Genomic DNA, 13289 nt, shown 5'->3' with positions numbered 1-13289 from the left:
AATGGTCTTTAAAACCCTTCTTAAATCGTCCTTTTGAAGGGGGACAGACATCGCACAAACAAATACACAAACACACACTGTGTTTCATCTGGTAAGATTTTATCTAAATACCCCCATTACTTAATACTATATATATATATATATATATATATATATATATATATATATATATATATATATATATATATATATATATATATATATATATATATATATATATAAACAGTAATATGAATTATAGAATTTATGGATTATATTATATTATAGTTATAGAATTATAGAAATCAGGTTTAACATGATGGAAAAAAAACCTCAGCACGTTCCACAAAATCATCCTTTACTGAACAAATTCTTGCAAATCTAAGTAGCTGAGATGAAAAGACATTGTAAGCCATTTTAATTGGTACATTGCTATCTTGAAATGTGTACAAGACTACAGGGAAACTGAAATCATCAACGTAATGATATACACTTCTACTAATATCATTCTGTCCAACTCGAACCAACACATCCAGATATGCAGCAACTGTACAATCAATCATTACCCCTCCTGTTTACAATCAGGCTATCTGGATAAATCTTGTGAAAGCTGCCTATCAAAACACTTATGGTTAACCACACAAATATCATCTACTTAACGACATGTATGAGATAATATTTTCACAAATCCTAATTTTTTTTTTCTCCTTCATCAGTTTCTGCAGGAATGAAAATTAGCTCAGAGAATATTAGCTCAGACTTGCTTGGAACATAACCTCATAGAAGAACATAAGAATCATGAAAAACCCTTTCCTTCATGAAAACCAATAAGTTTATCAATTATCTCTGAAATTTTCATTTTTGGAGCTTACTCACCGACTACGACGCCAATGACCTCTGGGTCTCCTTCTGATTGGATTAGCAAATACTCGTTACCAAAAACATTACCTTGAGAAACTGACCTAGTACCTCGTACCCTGTCATTAAGGCCCAAAGGATAGATCACACATAGTGTCCTGATCTAAAAGTCCTCTTTGTGTCCTCGCTCAACATTACACTACTCTTTATTATCAAAATCATGAACATTAACCAAGTCTATAATTTGAATAAAACAACAACTAAAAGCATGTCCAACTTCATTGAAATGATTATATTAATAAGTTTTAATACCAGACGATACAGCAGACCTTTGTCCATTCAAACGTTGATGTAAATATTAAGAAGTTTTACCTACATATTGCAATCTACAACCTCAACAAGTGAGAAGATAAATAATGTACTTTGATTTACATCACAACAAACATTCACAGCAAACAACAAAAGTCTGACCTGTCACATGACAAACAAAAGTTTCATGAGGTCTAAAAACTTTATAACGCAAACATCAAGTGGAATTACACCGGGTTTTGACCTCGTCCAGTTGGCTCAGACCAGACAGAAGAGACAGGCTGACCAGGATATTTATCCCCAACTTTAAGACGGATCAAAGTCAGCAGCTATGGTTTTTCATGAACACAAGGGCAGGCAGCTCATGCCCCAAAAATGAAGAGGAAAAATAGGGTGCAGGTATAAGGGGGGAGGACATTTCCATCATGTTTTACTTGTACATCCATTCGTAATTATGTACATTATTTCATCATTCTTGCTTTTGAGTAATTGATGAACAACAATGACAACAGGAAAACATCCATGTTGTCCAATATTAGCACATCCTTAATAAAGACTAGTTTAATTATGCAGTCTATCTACGCCACCTTTGTGTTCTACATGTGTATTTAATAAAAACTTTTCATGTACCATACTCTTTACAAAGCATTGGTGGTGCCGAAGCAGTTTATTGGCAGGAGTTATACTAGGTGGTTTGCCATTGCATTCCCAGCGTTGTTTGGCCATGCTCTATCGACTATAAATGGATGTGTGTGTGTGTGTGTGTGTGTGTGTGTGTGTGTGTGTGTGTGTGTGTGTATGTGTGTGTGTGAGATGCATGTTTTTTGTGGTTCTACTGGAGCTTTCTGATGTGGAGTGTGAAATACGGAAATTATCATCATGATCTCCTGAGTTGATTAGGCTAATTAACTTAAACTACAAATAACCCCAAAATGAACTAATTCTTCCTTGTCACACACCAACATGTCCACCAAGTTTCGTCCGAATCCGTCCACAACTTTTTGAGACATCGTGCTATATATCGTTTTTGGCACAATCTCTCAATGTTGAAGGAATCATTTTAAAAACTCGAGTAGTCGGATCCGGATCTTCACCAACATCTAATCAGTCTGTCCTTGTCACACACCCAACCTGTATTAGACAGACAGACAGACAGAGAGGGGTGAAAACATAACCTCTTTCACCTTCGGTGGTGGAGGTAATTAATACAAATAATATTAACAACAATAATAAGAGTGGTATCATTTGGCAATAATAATAATAATGAACGTACAATCCCAGCACTGGCCCAAGCACATTTGGGCTTGGTAAAAAGGCAAGCTAATGCTCAAGCAGTGTGGTACTGCAGGCAGGTATGCTACGATGACATGAAAAGCAATTAAAATTGTGTCCAATAGATCAACAGGCCCACTAGTATGACTGAAAGGAGAAACATCTTACCATTTTTAAAGTCTTTGTGATACGACTCCGTTGGGGTTTGAACCACCGACCTTCAAGACTCAGAGTGCACACTAATTATTTCACCACCAATTGTGCAGTTTACAGATTTGTACTTATGAAAATAGTGCGATTACATCAAATTTGGTGTTTGGATCTGTTAACTGAGACGATGGTTGGAGGGAAATTGAAACACCACAACCAAGCCACTAATGGAGACAAGGTATTAGAGAGCTAAGGTACCGTTCATCCCATAAATGTTGTACATTTGAGTATATAATGGAATTTTTGTTTATGGTGTAGAAAATTCAGAGTTGTGGACTGACAGTGAAGCAATTCAGAAGGCTCGGCTTTTCTACTCAGCTTGTATGCACCGCAAGAACTTGCTTAAAGGGGGACTTGAGAAACTCCAACACATCATTGACCAGGTAATGAGAACAAATTGCAAACCGATTCTGTTTTGAGTTTTAACCTCTCTTAGCGGCTGTCTTTGTAGAACAGTGTTGCCCACAGTAGGCTTAACAATCTTTCAAAAAAAAAAAAATAGTCTTATCAACGGATTTTAAACGTAACTGGTTTGAAGAATTTTGTGGGCCAGGTAAATTTTTTTTACACAAATGTCAAGGTGGAGGAGGGTAACAATGGTTACAATTGTGTGCCCACATTTTCATCGACATTATAATTCTCATAATCAGCTTTACGTGTTCCTTGTTTGTTCTTACAGTTGGGTGGGTGGACATTGCCGAACCAAAAACCTCCAATTACAACACAAAACATGATGCAAACACTCACCAAAAACTTTTCAGTCGGAGCCCTGTTTGCTATAAACGTGGAACTGAAGATGCAGCACAATGTGATCCAGGTGAGAAGGACATCCCAAAGTTTCTCCTTGATACCAAAGTTTATGGATAAATGCTTGGACAGACAGACATGAGCGGGTGGGCACATCATTTCTGTTATGGGCGGTTATCAATGTGAGATTTAAGATTTTGACAAGACTTTGAAATGAACAAGATTTCAACTTTATGCTGCATTTTCACTGCAGATCAGTCCTCCACAACTGGGATTGCCATCAGCAAGCTCTTACCTTACACCAGAATTTGACAATAAGGTATGCTATTCCTTTCTTCAAATGGTATCCCCAAAACATAAATGGTGGAATTAACTGTCTGTTAAATTCACAAGTACGAGCCGTGCCGACCCGTCGCTTCACTGACGGCTTTAATCAAAAGACAGCATGTTGTACTTCACAAACATTTGACATGTCTATATGTGAGTGTCAATGATGATGTAAAACAAGTGGAACAAAAATATATAAAACGTAATTGTTGTCGTGGCTCTGGTTGTTGTTGTTTGTGTTCTCCTTCTGTGGACTTTTATATATTTTTCAATTGCTTCGAGAAGTCTAGCCACATTTCCCTCTGTGTGCTCCTTCCATATCCTTCTCAAGGGTTCTTCCTGTCGGAGAATAATTAATGTTACCATCAATGGAACCGCTGCATTAAGCTCCCATTCCCACTTCTTCTTCCCCGAATTCTGGAAGGAGGGGCTTTTGAAACAGGCATGTTTATGATGAGCGAAAACAGACATTAAATTTTGTTTGAAGTAAATTGATTATTCACTTAACAGCCAACTAAATCGATTATTCACTTTCCAACCAAGTAAATCGATTATTCACTTTCCAACCAAGTAAATCGATTATTCACTTTCCAACCAAGTAAATCGATTATTCACTTTCTAACCAAGTAAATCGATTATTCACTTTCCAACCAAGTAAATCGATTATTCACTTTCCAACCAAGTAAATCAATTATTCACTTTCCAACCAAGTAAATCAATTATTCACTTTCCAACCAAGTAAATCAATTATTCACTTTCCAACCAAGTAAATCAATTATTCACTTTCCAACCAAGTAAATCAATTAATCACTTTCCAACCAAGTAAATCAATTATTCACTTTCCAACCAAGTAAATCGATTATTCACTTTCCAACCAAGTAAATCAATTAATCACTTTCCAACCAAGTAAATCGATTATTCACTTTCCAACCAAGTAAATCGATTATTCACTTTCCAACCAAGTAAATCAATTATTCACTTTCCAACCAAGTAAATCAATTATTCACTTTCCAACCAAGTAAATGGATTATTCACTTTCCAACCAAGTAAATCGATTATTCACTTTCCAACCAAGTAAATCAATTAATCACTTTCCAACCAAGTAAATCGATTATTCACTTTCCAACCAAGTAAATCAATTATTCACTTTCCAACCAAGTAAATCGATTATTCACTTTCCAACCAAGTAAATCGATTATTCACTTTCCAACCAAGTAAATCAATTAATCACTTTCCAACCAAGTAAATCGATTATTCACTTTCCAACCAAGTAAATCGATTATTCACTTTCCAACCAAGTAAATCAATTATTCACTTTCCAACCAAGTAAATCGATTATTCACTTTCCAACCAAGTAAATCGATTATTCACTTTCCAACCAAGTAAATCGATTATTCACTTTCCAACCAAGTAAATCGATTATTCACTTTCCAACCAAGTAAATGGATTATTCACTTTCCAACCAAGTAAATGGATTATTTTCATTCCAACCAAGTAAATCAATTATCCACTTTCCAACCAAGTAAATCGATTATTCACTTTCCAACCAAGTAAATCGGTTATTCACTTTTCAACCAAGTAAATCGGTTATTCACTTTTCAACCAAGCAAATCGATACCAGCCCTGGGAATATTATTACAAACGAACTACAGTTGGAAGCTGTCCGGGGCTCAGCGACGATCCTGAAGAGAGCTCTCAGAACAAAACTTTGAGAACTAAAAACTTCACAGCTTGGTCCATGAATCGTGACCCCCTTACTGAAATGAAGGTGGATACCTTGAGCCCACCCTGGGAGGACTCCATTCCACATTCTGAAATTCACATATTAAGATACTAATCAAACACACACACACACACACACACACACACACACACACACACACACACACACACACACACACACACACACACACACACACACACACACACACACACACACACACACACACACACACACACACACACACATCGATACTTTGAGACCTGGGAGGGCTCCATTCCATTTTCTGGAACCCCTATATGGAGGTAACAACCAATGACCAATATTCAATAACGCACACAATGGTGCCAAGTGCCATTGGAGTACTACAGTTTATATACATCCACACACATGCAAATGTACACACGCATCAAGTAAATAAATCGACATACACGAAGATTGATGTTGAAACATCGTTCCTTGAAAGAGGATTTAAAGTGGGTAATTCATGAAATTCAACTCAAAAATGTATCAAGCCAGAGGACACAAAATGTCAATTTACACCCGATGTCTTCACAGTTAGAACAAACATGGTGAACATCTGGTCGGATAGACATTATTGCTTTTTTAATATGTATCGATGTCGAAGTGAGAGGCGGATAACAATAGGAGATCACACAAAAAGGTTAAACAAAGCGATGTCCTGTAAAAATATAATTGCACATTTTCAGTGGATGAGACACCTCCAGAGGCACCCACATGCAGACTTGCTACATAGGATCAGCATGACCCCAATTTTTTTATATTTTTGTATGGGATGTCAAGGCTCGTATGAGAGCTAACAAAGGGAGCAGGAGAAAAGAGGAGTGGGAGAGAGAAGAACAAAACAGTGGGGAACAGAGACATGAGACCTGTTGAAGGGAGAGGGATGGGGCGGGGTAAACAGGGTAAACAAGATGGACACTACAGGGACTTTCAGGTCCTTACACGACAGGGACTTTCAGGTCCTTACACGACAGGGACTTTCAGGAAGGAAAGCAGGGAATTTGAAGGAGGTGGGTTTGGGGTGGATGAGCGGGGGTAGAAAATATTGTGGTTTTGGGTGGGGGAAGATAAGAGATGGTGGTGAACAGCTGTTTTGAAGACCTGAAGGGAAGAGTGGGATTGAAGAGAGTGTGGGAGTTTGTTCCAAAGGTGGGGGAAAAGTGGAATGAAAGAGTGAAGGTGAGCAGTGATTCTTGATTTTTGTAGTTTTACCAGAAGGGGGTTGTTGGTGAACCTTGAGCACCCTGTGGAAATATGGGTGCGGGGGGGGGGGGAGAAAAGCAGGGGGGGCGAGGCCGGAGAGGAGACGGTAGAAGACAGAAAGACCACCTACCTGCCTGCGGTGAGTGAGTGAGAGACTCAAAGACTCAGCCTCATCACGGGAGATACCAATGATCCTAAATGCCTTGATTTCCACAGCGTGAAGCCGAGAAAGGTGTGAGGTGGGAGCACCAGCCCAGAGGGTAGAGCAGTACTCCATCAGGCTGTGGACGAAAGCTTTTTATGTGTTCAGGAGCTCAGGTGTCCCAAGGAAGGACTTTGCATGATGGAGGATGCCCATTCAGCGACTGGCTTTGGAAGCCAGCTTGGAAATGTGGCTTTCCCTGGAAAGATCATGGCAGATCGTGTGAAAGGTCTTTCCCAATTAATGTATAGGGGTGTTTTTATCTTTGCTGGTAGTCGTGGGGGGTGGAGGGGTGCAAATTCCCGATGTAAATGTTCACCATGTAGCGCCGCCTCGAGGTGGGAGAGAGTACTACAAGCCACAATTTACAGGACAATATTCCTGTCTCCACGTTTTCCAGTGCAGTGATGAGGTGTTTTGAATTATAAGCAGTGGGTATGTTTTTGTTTCATGCATGTAACCGGGTTATTTATTTTTTACCTTTTTTGAGCTGTCAGTTGCCTATACACCGCCCAAATAAAGGTATACATCAGAAGAATGTGTTGCATGCTTGGAACAAGATCGCCCGTTAGGGCACGTACTCTGCCGGTGGCCTATTAGCTGCACTTCGTCAATGAGCACCATCTTGTTCCTCTGTTGAGCATCGAATACGGATTGACCCATTGCTCAATTTTCACGGCTGTTCACGGTTGTTTGATTGCAGGGCTACACGATCTTGCCTCACTGAGACCCTTTCTTATCTTTAAAGCCACCATATTGGTCAGAGTGAAGGTTTGGGAATTGTATTTGTATTCTTTAAAATAGGCTGTGCCACATTTATTTATTTTATATCTTGGACTTTACCTTTGCCCGAAATAAAACAACTCCATGAATAATGTATTTCAGGCAGACATTTCACAACCTTAAATATTTGTGCGAAGGAGTGGTGGTACGTTTAATTTTGAGGTCCTTTTTGTGCAGGTAGTGTTTTGGAAAACCTGGTCCACAAATTTCATCTCAAGAACTCAGACTGCAACGGTACTACATATCCAGAAGTATGACTAAAATCAGTACCATGAATAGTGAAGATGGATGGAAATATTTGACACAAATTACACTGAACAACAAATTTCAAAAAATTTTTTTTACTGGAGATGTGTAAAGTGATTAAGACTAATTTGGGTATGCTGATTTCAAAAATCATAACCGTTTTGCTGTATCACGTCAGGATTTTCAGGAACAGAAATATTCCCATTGCCTAGAAGTCAGGATTTCAATGAAATTTACATATGTCTTTAACATGTCTATTTCGTACAATTGTTGTTAACTTGTGTTATATTTCTTTATTTCAGATAAAGATGAGTAGGCGTTCCTGTACCAATCATCCTGACAACTTCTGTTATGTCTGTGGTCGGTATACCAAAAAAGATCAACAGCGAAGTATATCTACAGCAGTGAAAATGAAGGCCGCCTACTTTCACTACTTCGGGTGTAAGGTGGGGGACCAAGAACAGAGCTGGGCACCACACATCTGCTGCACAAGCTGTCACACAACCTTGACTCAGTGGTTGGTGGGCAAGCGCGCGAGCATGCCATTTGCGGTGCCCATGATATGGCGTGAGCCGCAGAATCATCATGATGATTGTTATTTCTGCTGCACAAGCATCGCCGGCTTCAACAAGAAGAATAAAGGTCACATCAAGTACGCTGACTGCGTCTCTGCTCGTAAACCTGTGCCTCATGATGACGAGAACCCCGTTCCAACACCTCCAGCTGATCAGAACATAGCTGTAAGCAGTGGTGAAGAGGATGGTGATGATGAACCTTTTGAACCCGACACTCAAGAATCACACCTTCTGAACCAGGGAGACTTAAATGATCTTGTAAGAGATTTCTCGCTGTCAAAGGCGAAGGCAGAGCTGCTTGGATCAAGGCTGCAGCAGTGGAATCTACTTGAACCTAACACCAAGATATCCTTGTTCAGAGCACGTCACAGAGACATGGCTGAGTTCTTTGAGATGGAAGACACGATGACATTCTGCAGTGACATCAACGAACGGTCTGTTGAAAGAACTTGGGTGTGATCACGATCCTGCAGACTGGCGCCTCTTCATCGACTCGGGGAAGAACAGCTTGAAGGCTGTTTTGCTCCACAATGGCAACGAGAAACCATCAGTCCCTCTGGCTCACTCGTTCGGCATGACAGAGACCTATGAGACTATGCGGCAGCTGCTTGATTCCATCAAGTACAATGACTTCAACTGGCACATCTGCGGAGACTTGAAAGTGGTGGCGCTGTTGTTAGGGCTGCAGTCAGGCTACACGAAATACATGTGCTTCCTTTGTCTCTGGGATAGCAGAGACGACAAGAATCACTGGACGAAGAAAGATTGGGAAGAGCGAAAAGAGCATGTACCTGGTCGACACAACGTGAAGCATGTCGCCCTTGTCGACCCAGCCAAGGTTTTCCTTCCACCACTCCACATAAAGCTCGGCTTGATGAAAAGTTTTGTACGGGCAATGGATCTGAATGGGCGTGGGTTTTTATACCTCAAGGAAAAGTTTGGCAACACCTTGTCGGAGGCCAAGATCAAGGCTGGTGTCTTTGTTGGACCGCAAATCCGACAGATTATGAAGGACGAAACTTTTCCGACAACTCTAAACCCCAAAGAGCTGGCAGCGTGGAGGAGCTTCAAAGCTGTGACGGACAACTTCTTGGGGAACGAGCGCGCGGACAACTATGAAGAAATAGTGCAGCAGCTGCTGGAGTCCTTCAGGAAACTTGGCTCCAGGATGTCCCTGAAAATCCATTTCCGACACCAGCACCTGAACTTCTTCCCTGACAACTTGGGAGCAGTCTCGGACGAGCACGGCGAGCGATTCCACCAAGAGATTTCACTCATGGAGACGCGTTACCAAGGGCGGCACAACCCGAACATGATGGGCGATTTATGCTGGTTCCTGCATCGTGAAACTGACACAGAGCAGCACAAACGCAAAGCCAAATGCCTAAAGCATTTTTAATTACATTCTAGTGGAGTTTTTCTGTAATTTCTATAATTTTGAAGCATTCATGATGAAATAAATGAATAAATGAATTTTTGTAAATTTCATTGAAATCCTGACTTCTAGGCAATGGGAATATTTCTGTTACTGAAAATCCTGACGTGATACAGCAAAACGGTTATGATTTTTGAAATCAGCGTACCGAAATTAGTCTAAATCACTTTACACATCTCCAGTAAAAATTTTTTGTTGTTCAGTGTTATGTGTTCACAATTACCTCCAAGTCATAGTCAGAGTAGACAGTGATAGGACCAGGGGCGGTAGATTGAGAGTCAAGAAGAGGATAGGTAAGATGGTCACAAGGCAGGAGACTTTTACTTAAAGAGTAGTGAACGCATGGAATGGCCTCCCTGGAAAGGTAGTCGCAGCAGAAACAGTCAATAAGTTTAAATTGGAATTAGATCAGTACCTTGAACTTATGGAGATAGAGGGGTGAAGGGATGTTGACAGGACTTTTAGGTAGCTTGAGCATTGATGGGTGATTGTGTGCATGTGTACGGAGTGTTGAAGTTAGGGGTCTTGTCAAGGGGTGTTGTGTGGTTGACGTGTGTTTTTAACCAAGCCCAAGCCCCCTCCCCTTGAAAAAAAAAATAATGAAAAAAATACAAAAATTACAAAAATAATCACAAAAAAACACTTAATTTCTTAAAAACAAAACATTTTGCATTTTCTTATTTTGATCTGGTGTTGATAAATTATTGTGGTGTTCATGTGGAACAGGCAGGTGCCACTGAATCGCCTCCACCTGAGTTGAATTTCCTTGTGTTTCCTTGTGTCCCTTGTGTGATCAGTTTTGCTTTTTGTATGTTATGAGTAATTGTGAGGTATTTGACTACTATAACTAGAACATTGTGCTATTCTCAGGTACTTCTGGCTTACCATGATTTCATGGTGAAGATTGCCTTACATCTGGGCCTGAATACCACTGTTGCTAAAGTATTGATGAAGAACGTTCTGAAAATAGAAAGAAACTTGGCTAATATCATGATGGTGCGTGGCAAAAGAGAAATTAGGTACTCGAGGACTTATTCGAGCATAAACACACTTCAGGTAACGCCAACTTACTTTGTTTGTTGTTCTCGCGATACTTTCCCAAGTTTGCAAAACTTCAAGTGGATTAAAAAATAAATCTGAAAACTTATTTCATAGAGGAATGGTCAAAGCAATAATCACTCAAATACAGATACAAAGTTAAATGATTGTTTGCCTTGCACTTGCACTTGCCAACACAATATCAAAATTTCCGTAAACATCTTTTTATAACCATTTTATTACTTGTATGTGTGGACTCAGGAAAGCACCAGCTTCGCTTTCAGTTGGAGGAAATACCTGAACTATGTGTTCGAACAGTCTCTGGGAATTAATGAAATAGTCGCTTTGAGTGACAAGAGATACATTGAGAAGCTTTTTGCGGTCGTCAACGCAACCAAAAAAAGGTAAAACTCTATGAGAATCACATTAAACCAGTAATATATTGCAAAGGTTAAATACTGTATATCGTCATGTAATATATCTATAATGGAGTAGATGCGGATTCGGATCAGTGTCCTGATCCCAATCCTGACAAAACAATGTAACGGTAGATCGCCGGGTGGACTCAACGTCAAATCCTCTATCCACGCGATCGCAAATTTAGTGAAGAATCGTCAAAAGAGACCATACGCCGTCCGCCTGGAAAGCCAAATAGATCTTAACTTCAGTTTTAGGCATGCAGATAGCTCGAACAAGAATCTGTGGCTCTATCCAGATCATCCGTATAACAGGATGAGCCCGATCAGTGGCTCAGACGATCAGGCGGTGGTTTTATAAAGCATCCTGCGAGGTAATGGCATCAACTTCCAACAGTCGTGCTTTTTAACCACACCAGGGTTAATAGCCCAATGATGAACCATGAACCAGCTGATACAAGTTAATGGAATAAAGCAGAATTAATAAATGTGGAAGGGGAGATTGGAAGAGAGAAGCATGTATTTACAGCAATTACAGAATCAATGTACAGTGTTGTACGATAACAGTTTGATACAATTATAATTCCCCGTGCCCACGATAACTCGTTCAGCTTAACCGTTACCTTAGCCGTTCACTCGACAATTACTGGGACAGACTTGGGAATTCAAAAGACAATGAGATGATCGGCAAACCCAAAAGTAAAGCCTATCAAAGAGCCTTGTGGCAGTTCGGTTCCAGTCCCGGCGGGGGAGTGATTAAAAAGGTAAACACGGATCAAATCACTGACTGGAATCGGAAGAGGAGTTTTGTATTCTCCTTGGCTGCGCCGAGCCTGTAGAGAGGGCTGTTGTATCCCGCCTCGCCAAGCAAGCTGCGTCCCTTTTTACTCCCTCAGCTGGTGTACAGAACAATAAATCAGCCCCCCAATTCCACCCCCCCTCTCCCCAATCCCTCTGCCAAGATTGGAACCGAAATGCCACCAGACTTTTAAAATCCAAATATCGTGACAGTATATCCCAATTTTTTTCAAGTGTACAGTCTGTTCCAGAAGAAAGTATCACTTTGTGGAAATAGCAGCACTTTAAATTGTCCACTGAAGGTGGGCTGAGATGGGCACTCATGCCCGGAGGGTACAGGAGGGCCTTGCAGTTTACGGGTTTCCCTTTCGTGGATTTGCTTGATCATGATGAATTTATTGGGGCAAGGTTTGTGGATTGCTGTCAATGTGATCAAATAATCACGGGTTGGTTGACTATTTTCCATATTTGTTCACCTAATTAACTTGCGCTGTAAACACAATAACCCCCTCAAACCACCCAACATCATCATCAGCATCAACTCCTCTTTATTGTTACCATAATCATCACCATTGCATTGTTGGATCAGGTTTATCATTCTTCTTATTATTGTTAAAAGTAAGTTTCATGATCTTAATAACTCGATAAAATAAAATTTATTTGATGTTCTTAATAACCCTGTCTGTGCTGTTGCTGAAGTAGGTGTCACCCCTTGCAGGTGAGAGCAGGAAATTATAATTTGTTTAGGGTGACAATGACAACTTGCCAACTTCTCATGAAGAACACCGTGGGATCTTTAACATCCACCAATGAAGGCTAGTAGACGGGACCATCCGTTTAACATACATCAGAGGGATGACATACACATTTCTGCATCGCCCTTCCTGTGAAACACCAGGATGATAGTTTGTAGCGGGACATCAGGATGATAGTTTATCGCTGTACACCAGGATGATAGTTTATAGCTGGACACCTGGATGATAGTTTATCGCTGTACACCAGGATGATAGTTTATAGCTGGACACCAGGATGATAGTTTATCGCTGTACACCAGGATGATAGTTTATAGCTGTACACCCGGATGATAGTTTATACCTGTACACCTGGATTATAGTTTATAGCTGGACACCTGGATGATAGTTTATAG

At 40.3% G+C, this 13289-nt stretch overlaps 1 protein-coding gene across 2 annotated transcripts in view; it reads left to right on the top strand.

Annotated features, from left to right (window-relative positions):
* Nucleotides 1–13289, top strand: part of LOC147018686 (endothelin-converting enzyme 2-like) — an 87894-nt gene that overhangs the window by 27952 nt on the left and 46653 nt on the right. For both annotated transcript variants that reach the window (XM_085898615.1, XM_085898616.1), the window contains exons 4-8: nucleotides 2887–3011; nucleotides 3308–3445; nucleotides 3629–3694; nucleotides 10761–10946; nucleotides 11190–11332. In XM_085898615.1, the coding sequence (XP_085754741.1) occupies nucleotides 2887–3011; nucleotides 3308–3445; nucleotides 3629–3694; nucleotides 10761–10946; nucleotides 11190–11332 (658 nt within the window). The remainder of the gene's footprint in view (nucleotides 1–2886; nucleotides 3012–3307; nucleotides 3446–3628; nucleotides 3695–10760; nucleotides 10947–11189; nucleotides 11333–13289) is intronic.

This window comes from Eptatretus burgeri, chromosome 10 (assembly GCF_056783735.1).
Source record: "Eptatretus burgeri isolate ZD-2024b chromosome 10, Ebu_testis_v1, whole genome shotgun sequence".
NCBI classification, from domain to species: Eukaryota; Metazoa; Chordata; class Myxini; order Myxiniformes; family Myxinidae; genus Eptatretus; species Eptatretus burgeri.
The sequence above is the reverse complement of the archived record's forward strand: the minus strand, read 5'-3'. Positions and strand labels throughout refer to the sequence as shown.